This window comes from Tarenaya hassleriana, unplaced genomic scaffold, assembly GCF_000463585.1.
Source record: "Tarenaya hassleriana unplaced genomic scaffold, ASM46358v1 Cleome4, whole genome shotgun sequence".
In the NCBI taxonomy this organism is placed as follows: domain Eukaryota; kingdom Viridiplantae; phylum Streptophyta; class Magnoliopsida; order Brassicales; family Cleomaceae; genus Tarenaya; species Tarenaya hassleriana.
The window spans coordinates 5,877,353-5,889,285 of record NW_010966881.1 but is presented as its reverse complement, the minus strand read 5'-3'; the positions used below and the strand labels follow the sequence as shown (position 1 = coordinate 5,889,285).

At 35.2% G+C, this 11,933-nt stretch overlaps 2 protein-coding genes across 4 annotated transcripts; one reads left to right on the top strand and one right to left on the bottom strand.

The window, feature by feature from the left end:
• Positions 1-962: 962 nt before the first annotated feature.
• LOC104824315 lies at positions 963-3,781 on the bottom strand. Its single transcript, XM_010556360.1, has 4 exons — positions 3,361-3,781; positions 2,596-2,885; positions 1,510-1,720; positions 963-1,340 (listed from the first exon to the last, which is right to left on the bottom strand). The coding sequence occupies exons 1-3, from the start codon at positions 3,665-3,667 to the stop codon at positions 1,655-1,657; spliced, it is 663 nt and encodes a 220-aa protein (XP_010554662.1). The 5' UTR covers positions 3,668-3,781; the 3' UTR covers positions 963-1,340; positions 1,510-1,654.
• Positions 3,782-8,492: 4,711 nt separating this feature from the next.
• LOC104824314 lies at positions 8,493-11,884 on the top strand. Of its 3 annotated transcripts, XM_010556359.2 has the most exons (6): positions 8,684-8,826; positions 9,115-9,278; positions 9,774-10,576; positions 10,664-10,986; positions 11,385-11,548; positions 11,641-11,884. In XM_010556359.2, the coding sequence occupies exons 1-6, from the start codon at positions 8,824-8,826 to the stop codon at positions 11,732-11,734; spliced, it is 1,551 nt and encodes a 516-aa protein (XP_010554661.1). In that variant the 5' UTR covers positions 8,684-8,823; the 3' UTR covers positions 11,735-11,884. The 3 variants fall into 3 exon arrangements, with proteins under 3 accessions (XP_010554660.1, XP_010554661.1, XP_010554659.1); XM_010556358.1 differs by lacking the exon at positions 8,684-8,826 and adding an exon at positions 8,493-8,603 and having other exon boundaries at positions 9,774-10,986; XM_010556357.2 differs by having other exon boundaries at positions 8,689-8,826; positions 9,774-10,986.
• The last annotated feature ends 49 nt before the right edge of the window (positions 11,885-11,933 follow it).

The window sequence follows — 11,933 nt, the reverse complement described above, 5'->3', positions numbered from 1 at the left end:
GTTTTTTTTTTTTTTTTTTTTTTTTTTTTTTTTGCATATAAAAACAATAAGGTGTTTTGTTTGTGATGAATATAAGAAGCCTTATCTCAGCCTTATCTGTCCGTGGTTGTGTGTTTGGTCCCTTTACACTATTCTCTGTGTGTCACTATTTTTTTTTTCTTTTTTTTTTTCTTTTTCTTTTGGTCCCCCAAAGGTTGTTGTATGAATTTAAGGTTTTCTTTCTTGTTTTCTTGTTTTTCTTTTTTTTTTAATTGACATTTTAATCCAAATTACATGTTAAAATATGAATTCGCATCTCATTCTTGTAGTCTTTCTCCTCAAAGGCCCATCACAAGAAAGCCCATTAACCCATATAACAATTATCGACACGGCCCATGTAAATATGGAGGCTCAAATTACTTTGAATATTATTATATCACATTTTTTAAAAATAAACAGATTTCTACGTAATACGTAAGCACCGGAACACTGATACTTGATTTATGCCATCGAGCTATTTTAATATATAGACAAAACCATTGCTCGATTTAGTGTGAATATTTTTTTCATTTTTGGGCCCAATTGTCATTCCATGTTTATATAATTAATTGATGAGACTAGTATAAAATAATAAATTCCAATCCATAACAAATTTACAATCCAATCAGTTCCTTAACCTACGTTAACATTTATCTTTTAAATACTTCTTTATAAATCCGAGTTGTATCATAAACTCAAAAATAAATTTGTCAAAACATTCCATTAAAAAAAGTTAAATATATTTCATGGGCTTATATATGTTATCAATATACGCCCGAAGTCCATTTTAAAAAGTCGTAACAGCAACTCATTCATAAAGTGATCTAATCAGATAATTCCAAATACATATTTTTTTTTTGTCACAATGTTATTATATTTGTCAATATTATATTTGGACTCATCGTCCCTATAACAAATTCAGGGCACATGCCATGGCATCAACATAATTTAAACAGCAACTATATGTGGAGTTGTTTAGTGTCGCCCATAGTCCCATATAAATTCCATAAAATACATTTATACAAAAAAAAAATAGAAAGATACTGAAGAAAAGACGCCTTCGGCATCTGTTTCTCATTGATGAACCCCGTTGTATACAAAAAGGACAAATTATATACGGTGGATTATATATTTATATATATATATATATATATATAATCTAAAGATTCTATCACTACGGTATTTAAATTTTAAAATTGTAACAACTGCCAATACATCAGAAGTTGTCCTTTATGTTGTATATGTGTATATATTCTTACAGAACATACGTTAGGCCCATCCACTCTGTTCCTCCAGCTTTACAGATTATCCTTTGGACCGTTCTGCAACAGAATCATTAAAAAAAGGCACTTATATAAGTTGGTTACCTCGATTATATAACGCATGCGTACCAAAAAAAAATGTATATAATACTCTTACAATATGTTATGCAGATTCACATAATTATATAATGGATCAAGGAAGAGATTCGGTTTAATAAATTATTGTTACCTGAAACTTAGAAGGGAAGCAGATGATGGGTTCAAACCAACGAAACCTAGAAGAAGTCGGATCTTCATGAATGTGTATGTATGTATAGGTGTATGTACATGTGTAGATGTCTCATGGAGACATTGCTTCCGAGTTCTTGAATGCGTTATTTGATCCTCTCTTGTTGTAGCATCTTCTGGTATCTTGGGAAGCCGTTTTTACAAGCTGAAACCTGCATGGATCATCGCATAAACGGAAATTAAACTTTTTAATTATTGTGTTTATTTAACATTTAATGTGTAATGCTAAAGCAAATATAATATGATATGATATTTTTTTAGGTAATATTGCAGTTTCGTAATTGAGATAAAGCCATCATGGGACATGCATGATGATGCGTGACGTGTCATGTCGGATTATTATAATTTGACAGAGAGAAATTAAGCCCATGATCTATCCACACGGTTCCCACTCGGGAACGTCCATCCATTTTAAATAAAATCACATTTTGGGAAATAGGAATTTAAACATAATTTACTTTTAGATAATTAAAATAATCGAATTTACATTAAAGTTTAGATGTACTTCTTTAACTTCGAAACAAATACAAAAAATACTGTAGATTGTTAGACTATTATTTTTGCTTAAACATTCACATGAAATACTGTATATCTTAGTTTCAAATCAATATAGTTTTTTTTGTTAGTGATTATCTGAGCTAAAAATTCAAATATTTTTCAATGGACATTCATTTTCCCACCTATAAATTACAAAATTTTCTACAGTTTCTAGAACCCTATCCCTTAAATGCCAGATTGTATTAAAATTCAGCGTTGACTATAATCACATGCTTTTTCTGACCAATTCATATTTGTCATTGGTAAAATCCCACGTGGGCATAGAGAGGAATCTTTTTTTTTTTTAATCTACGATCAATAATCTAACGTCTGAAAATTAAGCAAAAAGGGTCCTACTGCTAATCTTTTTCACGAAGGAATATAATCCCAAATCATATCAAAACCGCATATAATAATTTATAATTTCCCTCAACGGTTGAGTATATAAAATATAATAAAAAAATGGGTAAGAATCTGTGGGGAAACTTACGGCTTCAATGTCGATTTTGTAAACCAGGAGCTTTCTTCTTTCTCTGCAACTTGTTCGGTAAGCCACGATGATGTGACCGATGGCTAAGACCGACGAACACACGAACAGAGCCACTTCGGCGGCCCGGAAGTATACTCCGCCGCCGCCGCCGGAGGAGTCGGCCGCCGGTTCTCCGAACATGAAAGCAGCCTTCAACGACACGTAGATCAAAGACAAGATCGAGCAGATCATCGTTATTGTCAGATACGGACCTCTTGATAGCCTCGGCCCGTCGCAGAGTCCGTAAACGCCTGTTAAAGGAATCAGAGAAGGATATGAATGATTCTGATATTTTCAGTTTCTGGGTACATCGAAAGATTGGATCTTTAATTGAAAAATGTTGTGCGGAGTGTGAAACTGGTTCTGGGTATCTAAAAGTGGCTTTTGTTTTTGTTGAAATCATCATGTGAAAAGACCAACAGTTCATGGTTCAAGATTCCCACACGTTTCAAACTAGCCCCAATACTTTTGCATAACCTGAGAAATTCACCATTTGTTCACACAATCTTCGGAATAAACAAAAACAGAACAACGAATTCACGATTCCGAGAACTCGGGGATTTCAATTCTTAGCTGGGATTTGTGTAAAACAGGAACAGAGCAACGGAACTCTGTTTCTGGGTTCTTGAAATCGGACACGAAGGATGAAAAAAACAAACCTTTATGTCAGATTTTTGCAACACAGACATAAACAAAGACAGAGATTATAAGAACTCGATTACTTACAGAGGATAACAGCGGATCTAACGATGGAGACGAGAGGTATGTCGATGAGAGAGTATCTGAAATCGTAGTTGCTCAGGTGAGAAGAGAGAGTCGCTGGAAAAGACAGAGAAGGCCGGCGGAGGGAGGCGGCGGAGAGGAGGGCGGAGGGAACGACGGCATCGGCGACGGCGAGGAGGATGGGAGCAGAGAAGAGAAGGAAAGAGACGAACATGGTGAACAGAACGAACACTGTCTTGATCCCTCTCCAAATCGACGAACATCTTCTGGGCTTATTATTGCACTTGTCTAGTTCCTTGCTCAGACCCATCTTGAATTTAGGGTTTTTTCGGGGGGATTTGGATTTTGATTTTGATTTGGGATTTCGGTGTGTAGAGGTTTCGTTGCAGAGGAAGGAAGAAAGGTGAGATTGTGGAAGAAGGTTCAGAGACTTTGTAGGGTTTTTAAAATGTGATGGAAAGAGACAAATGGTGATGCTGACGATGATGATGACGATGATAAATTTTAAAACAATGATTTTTTTTTAAAAAAAAAAATCTCGGGTGAAATTTCTATTGAATGTTGTGGGGGCGGATTTACCAAGGAAACTCGATTTTAGAAGGAAAGGGAAATGAAATTAATAACACATATATAATAGTATATAATATAAATAAAATGGGAATTTTTTAAAAAAAGGCCAGAAGTGGAAACTAAAAAAATAAATTTAATTTGTATATGGCCAAAAAAGGATATATTTTAACTAAAGCAATTAAGACGTGAAAATTACTAAAAAGATTTTGGTGGCAAGTGAAAAAAAAAGTACCAAAACATTAATTACATCGAAAATTATACCAATTTTAGGAGATAAGATCAAATTTGTAACCTTTTTGGGTAGTACCCATTTTTCATATGTGAACACTACGTCATGAATCCATGGCAAATGAAAAAAAAAATTAAATCATAGATACAGTAATCTCACACACACACACACACATATATGTGATGAATTTGTACGTACTAAATTATGTAAAAGCTAAAATATTTACTATTTGTGGTGTTAGAAAATAATAATAAATTGGAAAAGGGGAAATCTAGAAACTCAGAACCAAATTATTTTTTTAAAAAAGGAAGGAAATTATGAGAAAATTACGGGGAAAGTTCATTGGGTTGAGTCTGTTGACTGGGTATATTGTTGTTCGTGGGCCGTGGCTGACTAGGACTCTTTTATTGAAATTGAAAATTAAATAATAATATCGTTTAGGGGTTTTTTTTAGCATCCCTAGAAATAACGGTAATACCTATATCGCCGAAAGGACAAAACACACTAATAGTTACAAGTTACATCGGATACGCCCTAAGAACAATTTTAAAATCATGTTTATAATATTTTAAAAAAAACATGAATTGATGAAAACAAAGCGGGCATGGAGGAGCCGACCGATATAACAAAACATGTGACCACATGCAATAAGGTTATATTATATATTGTCCTTAGGACTCTCTTGTTGTAGTTTTCCTAACATTCAATTGTATTTATATCTTGAATGTGCATTAATTTAATCAATAAGATATAAGGGGTTTATGTATAGACATTTTACATTATAGTGAAACTTTGGTACATAGTTGGTGGAATGGTTTATATACGCAATTGAGATGGAACATTTTGAATGCTTATGGTTGATATGCAGTTGCATTTATCAGTGCAATTGTTGTAAGGAGGGCTTACAGAAGATAAACGATTGGTTCATTTCATTCAATACAGTAATTATTTGTTTTCCATGTTTATTTTTTTTAGTTTACATTTAAAGTTTACTAAAAAAAATACCTGTTACATTTTATAATGTGTTAAATTTCTAAATATAATGATGTATTTTTTAAACAAATATAACCATATTTAACATAGGAAAAACATGATATACAAATTATCAGTTGTATGTTGATAAAATTATATCGAATAGAAATGTCTCTAATACGAAATTTATTGGTGGTAGGAAAAGTATATACCATAAAAAAATGAAAATCATACATATATATTTTTTTGTTAACTAAAAATTATATATTAAGTACATATATATATATATATGTCGAATTTTGATATAGTCAATGTAATAATATTTATGATGATACTGATATAAATTGATAAAACATTTTTTTAAAATGGGTCCTTTGAACTTGGTAGCCGTCATGCATGGATGCTTCGGAACCAGCAAATGGTGTTGCGTAGTTAATAAATTATATACACACGTATGAGCCTTTGACAAAAAAAAAAGTTCACGATATTCATGAAACTTACCCAATGAAATAATTTCATTGACCATTCAAATAGTTTTGAGTAATATATAAGAGTTTCGAACTTACTAATTCCAAATTATTTATGAGAAGTGTGTATTTCAAAGATAATGGTCGTTTAATGATATTATAATTATTTCTTAAAATATAAAATAAAATGAACGTGGCAAAGGTCAAACAAGTTTTTATTTAATTTATGAAAATATAAATAAAATTGAATGTAATGGATGGCCAACCAAATAAATAGTCAAGTGGAAGAGTTGAAGTCAGAAGTTTAGGCTTACAACATTGACCGGCGGCGAAGAGACTTCAACCAAAGCTCGTGAAACTCGCACGAAGCAAGCATTGCCCCATAATTTTTTTTTGGTAATCATATATTTTACGATGAGGCCCAGATTATTCTCGGGAATAAGTCATGTTCAATCTCTCTCCCAAATTTAGAATTCGAATTCGAAATAGAATAGATATTTTGCATCTCTTATTTCACTAGTTGAATTATTCAAGTTGGGTCATTATCTCCATAAATTAATAATTTATTAATAGATGTTTATAAAATTATCATTTAAAGTGTTGAAATTTTTATTTATTTTTCTACGAAATTTTATATCGATTATATATATATATATAGTTATATTGCGCGGTGCTGTAAAAACACCAAAACTATATATGGATATAAATTTTTTTAAATTCAAAAATTTATCGAATCTTTGATCCAATTAATATTTAAAAAACTAGAATTAATTTGGATATAATTTGCGCACATATTTTCTGTTTGTGGAACCGAAAAAAAGATAGATATACCGATATGAGTTTAAACCATGAATTACTTATTTCTTTTGCAATCTTTCTATTGAATCAATTATAATGAAATGTTTAAAAAGGAAGCATATCGGAATGCACTACTTAATTATCCATGGAACTAAAAAGGACATGAAGAAAAATCTCAAGGGGTGTGTGTGTGTGTGTGACATTAGAAGATTCAAGCCATGTAATTATTAGGTTGTAATCTGTTCAACCGGAAGCTTCTAGAAGGTTTCTAACTATAACTCGCAGTGGCGGTCAAACCTTCTTTGTATCTCGGTCAGAGAGACGTGACTAGTAGGTTACTTATTATGAGAACCAAAGACCTTTGACACGTTCTATTTTCACAGTTTACCCCCAAGTGAAAAAAAAAACCATCTATACGTTATAACAAAAAATGGTAAAAACGGTGTGTTGTTCTCGGAACCCTTGCACTTTAAAGGCTGTACCCGGACTAGGGGTGTCAATCGGGCCGGCCCGGCCCAACCCGGCCCGAACCCGTACTCGGCCCAGAAGTTTCGGGTTCGGGTTCAGGCCGGCCCAATTTTTTTCGAGTCTATATACTTAAGTCCGAAGTCCGGTCCTATGCATTCCGGGCTCGGATCGGGCCGGTCCGCGGATTTTCTTTGTAAATGTTATTTTTTTTTCTTTTTTTAAAATTTTTGGGCTTTCGGGCCGGCCCGATTCGAGCCCGAAGCCCGATTTAAACCCGGTCCGAAAGCCCGATTTTTTTCGGACCAAGAAACTTCGGCCCGAAATCCGCTATTTTTCGGGTTGGGCCGGGCCGGGCCGGACTTCGGGCCTCGGACCCAAATTGACACCCCTAACCCGGACCATGAAAGATGTAGTCAGACCGAAAATTTGGTAAACTTCCTAGTTATAAAAAAAAAAAACTGTATGTATACATCCAATATTAGAAAACGTGTGATTTTTTATCCACATTTAAAACACGTTTTGATGACTAAGGTTTTATAAATTTATATAGTTACATCATTGACCGTTGAATTTCTGAGTCACGAACTTAATGCCCAATAAAATGTGCATATTATTAGACAATATAATATATTTCTTTTATTAAAATATGAGAAAAGTAATATTTAGAATCTGTATTTGTTAATACGTGCGTACAGACGCACACATGCATACATACATATATATATATATATTAAACATGTTTAATAAATATATTTCACAAAATTTTCTAGTATACTAAAGAATCCACACATAAACACGCATACGCTTAACAACTAACAAGTTCCTACACTAGTAACTCAATGTTTCTTATACGAGTAAGTAATAAAATTTTAAATTTAAATATAGTAGTATAGGAAAATAAAAGCGAAAGAAGAAAATCTAAAATGTTTCCTAAAATCTAAACGGGCCCGGTGAGGCCCGTATGATAAAAATCCGCGTCTAACATCAGATCCAACGTTAGGCCCATTAAGAGCCCAATACTTGACGTCCTTCCTTCCAAACAATAACGAAAGATTTACCTGCAGTTAGTGATCATATTTGGACGTTTGTATTGATTTGACCCATTTTGTCGATTACTGTGTGCTAAAGATTATGGATTGATTTCTTCTGCCTGAAAATTGGTCCAAAAATACATTGATCTATAACCTTATTACATAATTTTCTGTTTTTTTCCCTTCATTTTATTATACGTGCAATCTCAATCCCACTCTGTTTATGTGATTCGCTATTTTTTTTAATTTATTTATTCTTATTTTTATGGTGCTAAAAAGAGTTGTATTATTTTGAGGTGTTTAGGGGTTTGCTACCACATTTTATTGTAATTCAACCTGTCTCCTTTGTATTATGACATACGGACACATTGAGTTACTTGTTACTCAATCCTCTTAGAAATGGGATTAAATATGGCATTTTATTTTACTTTAGGGCCTTTTGTGTCAATTTCAAGGAGTTTAGGGTTAAATTCAAGATTTTTAGGGAGCATTTTTGGTTAAATCATATAGTTGGGGGTGAAATCAAAAATATTAATGAATTGAGGACTTATAATAAATGGAAAAGAAAGAATTGGGTCAGGCACACACACAGAGATAGAGACCAGTGACGTGATTTCCTAAATGTTGCTCCTCCAAGGGTTTTAGGCTCGCCGGCGCTCGAGCTTTCTCCGTCGGCCCCTCCGCCTCCTTTTTCTTGTCAGCCTTGCTCCGGTGAGTGATATCACTCTTCTTCCTTGTCTGTCTCGAGTAGCCGACGATGTGCGTCGGGGAAGAGAGATGCTCAAATTTTGGCGGGATTTAGGTCCCCTTTAAGCAAAATGTACTTGATTTTGGAATCCTTACGAAAACATGACCTAGACGGCTTCGTCTCCGGTGAGTTCCCAGTCGGACCGCCGTCGTCCATGAAATCGCTGGAGAATTTTCCGTAGACATGGTTGGTTTTGGTATCTCCTGTATTTCTGTCTCAAATGGATGTTGACGAAAGTTTGAATATTTTGCTTAGCTTCAGATAATGTATCTTTTGTTGTGCGAGTTCATTATACCGCAGAAGTAGACGGAAAATTCTATGCTCCAAACTGATCTGTTGAATCTTACTCCATTAACTTGCCGAACTGGAGCCTTATGAATTTTCTTTTGAATTCCCGTCTGACGTTGGCATTGTGTGTTACTATCCTTGTAATTATGCACCCTCAAAATCTGATTATGGAACACGCTATAACAGGCACAGGGCTGCTTGAACATTCTAGACAACATGCATTCTATAAAGGTTACTTGGTCTGGGAGAACATTTGCCATAGCTAAGTCCAATGAGTCTGGTGGCAAGAAGTCTCGCAATCGGATCCCAAGAGAGGAGAGAAAAGCATTGGTGGAATCTTTTATAAAGAAGTAACATGTTAATTCCCTTACTTTGTTCGATCGTTTTTCTTTTTGTTTAAATCTTCCTGTTTACCCATGTTGTTGTTTATGTTATGTTAGGTTGGAATTAGGACTATAGATTGATATTTCTTCACCTTTACGAGTGAGTCTGGTGGCAAATTTCTATTTTCTTTTTTCCTTCTAAGACATGGATTATGGCTTTAACTATTTGACCAGATTTTGGGTAATAGCCTGACACAGTCTGTCCTACATATATACATATTTAACTGCATAAATGGTGTTATTTTCTCACACAAATCAGCTTGTATGCTAGTTAACGTTTTGGCGTTTTTAAAGTTCTTTCACCTTACAGCAATTATGTTTTGCAAAAACTAGGAAGTTGCATCCTTGCTAATAACATAATTTAGTTACAAATTGGATTTTCGATCCATTGCTATAGAGTTGTGAAAATGCTTTCATCTGGATGTGAAGGTTCATGTGTTGTGCATTGGTGATTGTTTTCAGGCATCAAAGGCTGAACAGTGGGAATTTTCCATCTCTTAGCCTCACACACAAGGAAGTTGGTGGATCTTTCTACACTATAAGAGAGATTTTCAGAGAGATAATCCAAGAAAATAGGGTCCTTGGTCCTGCGGATTTGATTTTTGAGGAAAAAGGCACTGACCAGGAACAAGAACAAAGTCAATCAATTTCAATCTTGACGGGACCTTTGGCACCTTTATCTTTGTCCCCTAATGGGAGCTTGCTTGATTTAGATCACAGGCAGCATATGCTAGACAAGTTTGTGGTAGTTCCCAGTACTTGTTCTTCTGAGGCCGAGGTAGCTAAGACACTTGGAGATGGGGAAAATATCAATGGGAGCCAAGAAGGCAAGAAAGATAGAGAATCTCACGTATTGGTTTGCGGGAAATCAGAAACAAGTCAAAGTTTGGAAGAAAATGCAGGATTGCTTGTGCAATTTTCTCCGAGTTCCGCTTCTGAAATATCCGAGTTTCTTCCTGCATCGCGCAGAGAGAACAATGTGTCGGAGCATGATATGGCCATGCACGAGAGTGCAGAGAGCCTAAATGGTAGTTTTCCCGTGAAACATGGAGAGAGAAAGATTGAGAATGGGAATAATGTCCATGGAATGCATTTTGATATGGATGATAAGAAAAATGTGGAAGTCATTTGCAGTGAGTCAAAAGCCGCAGAACCAGTTGAAGTAGACAAAACAGTGAAGGATGATACAGAAGCAATGACCGAAACGATGAACTTAACAGGGAGCATGTCAGACACAATCACTACGATGATTGACATGTCTGAAGGTATAGTTGTCGAGACTTTTCCATTCCAAGACTCGTGCAATCAACAGACTGGTGAATTGGAGAATTCTAAAGAGACTGGAAAAACAGGAATCGGGACTGAGGGAAAGACTTTGGAGGCTGATAGCAGCGGCGTAAATACAGCCGGTCGAGAAGTGTCTTTAGCTACTTCACTCATAACAGGCGAAAAGAAGACGGGAGTCATTGTTGACCAACCGGGAAATAAAACTTTTGATCCATTAGTTGGAGAAAACATTATAAACCCTGCATCGATACATATTGAGTGCGTGAATGATGAAGACTCTGTGGTCATGGATGCCTTGTGCAACAATGTCGATGAAACCGGAGAATCTAGCAATGGAACCTTGAGTGCCTGGACAAGTGAACAGAAACTGCCAACTTACAGTAACGAGGTATGATCTCCAAGTTTATATTTGTAACTTTTTCGCATGTAAAGATAGTTTTGAAACCCTCGAACAAAGAAGAGTATTCTGATAAGTCCTGGTACCATTCAAAACGCATGGGTAGTATCGATGGATGGGTCAAGACTGGTGATGGTTTTTTCTAATAGTTTGCCTTATTTTGGGTACCCGAGATGCGGGGTACTAGTTAGCATCTGTTCGAATTGTTCATTCGTGAAATGTAGAATAGGAGGAAAAGATGTATATCTTGGTCATGAATTGTGCTCTGTAGTTAACAGATATCAGGTAAAACGGTCGGTTTAATCACTCATTAAAACCGAGCAAGCTACTTTGCAACTGGACTTGAACTATGAACAGGCAACTTTTATGATGTCCATATTGTGAAACAGTCAGGAAAAGCCGAGAACAACGGTACAGAAACTGATGGTAAGAGTAATGTCGAAGAAGCAGCAGTTGCCGAGGGGGAGACAACAATGGAAGATGGCGAAATCGAGGCAATGGCAGGTTCCAGTTCTCGGGAAGGAAGCATCCCAACACTGAACAGAATCAAACCGTGAGTACATATAATTAAATAAAAGCCCTCTCGAGTTTTTTTTAGTCGACTATACAAAGGACTGATCATCATCATCATCTTTTAACGTGCAGCGAGTCGTGGAAAGACGGGTCAGTGGAAACAAACCCGTTTGTGGCGATTCTGAAATCGTTCATAACAGCGTTTGTGAAGTTTTGGTCGGAATAGTGCAATAGAGAGCTTGGTCTGTCTGTGTCTGGCCTAAACTACTCGAGTCCTCTATTGTCACTTCCCAGAGTCTCTGTTCCCTTCCTTGAGTTGGTAGTTTCAGTTTAGATTTGGCGTGAGATCCACTTCTAGAGTATATTGTTTGCATAATGTCTCACTCTTATTATTATATATATATATATATATATATATATATATA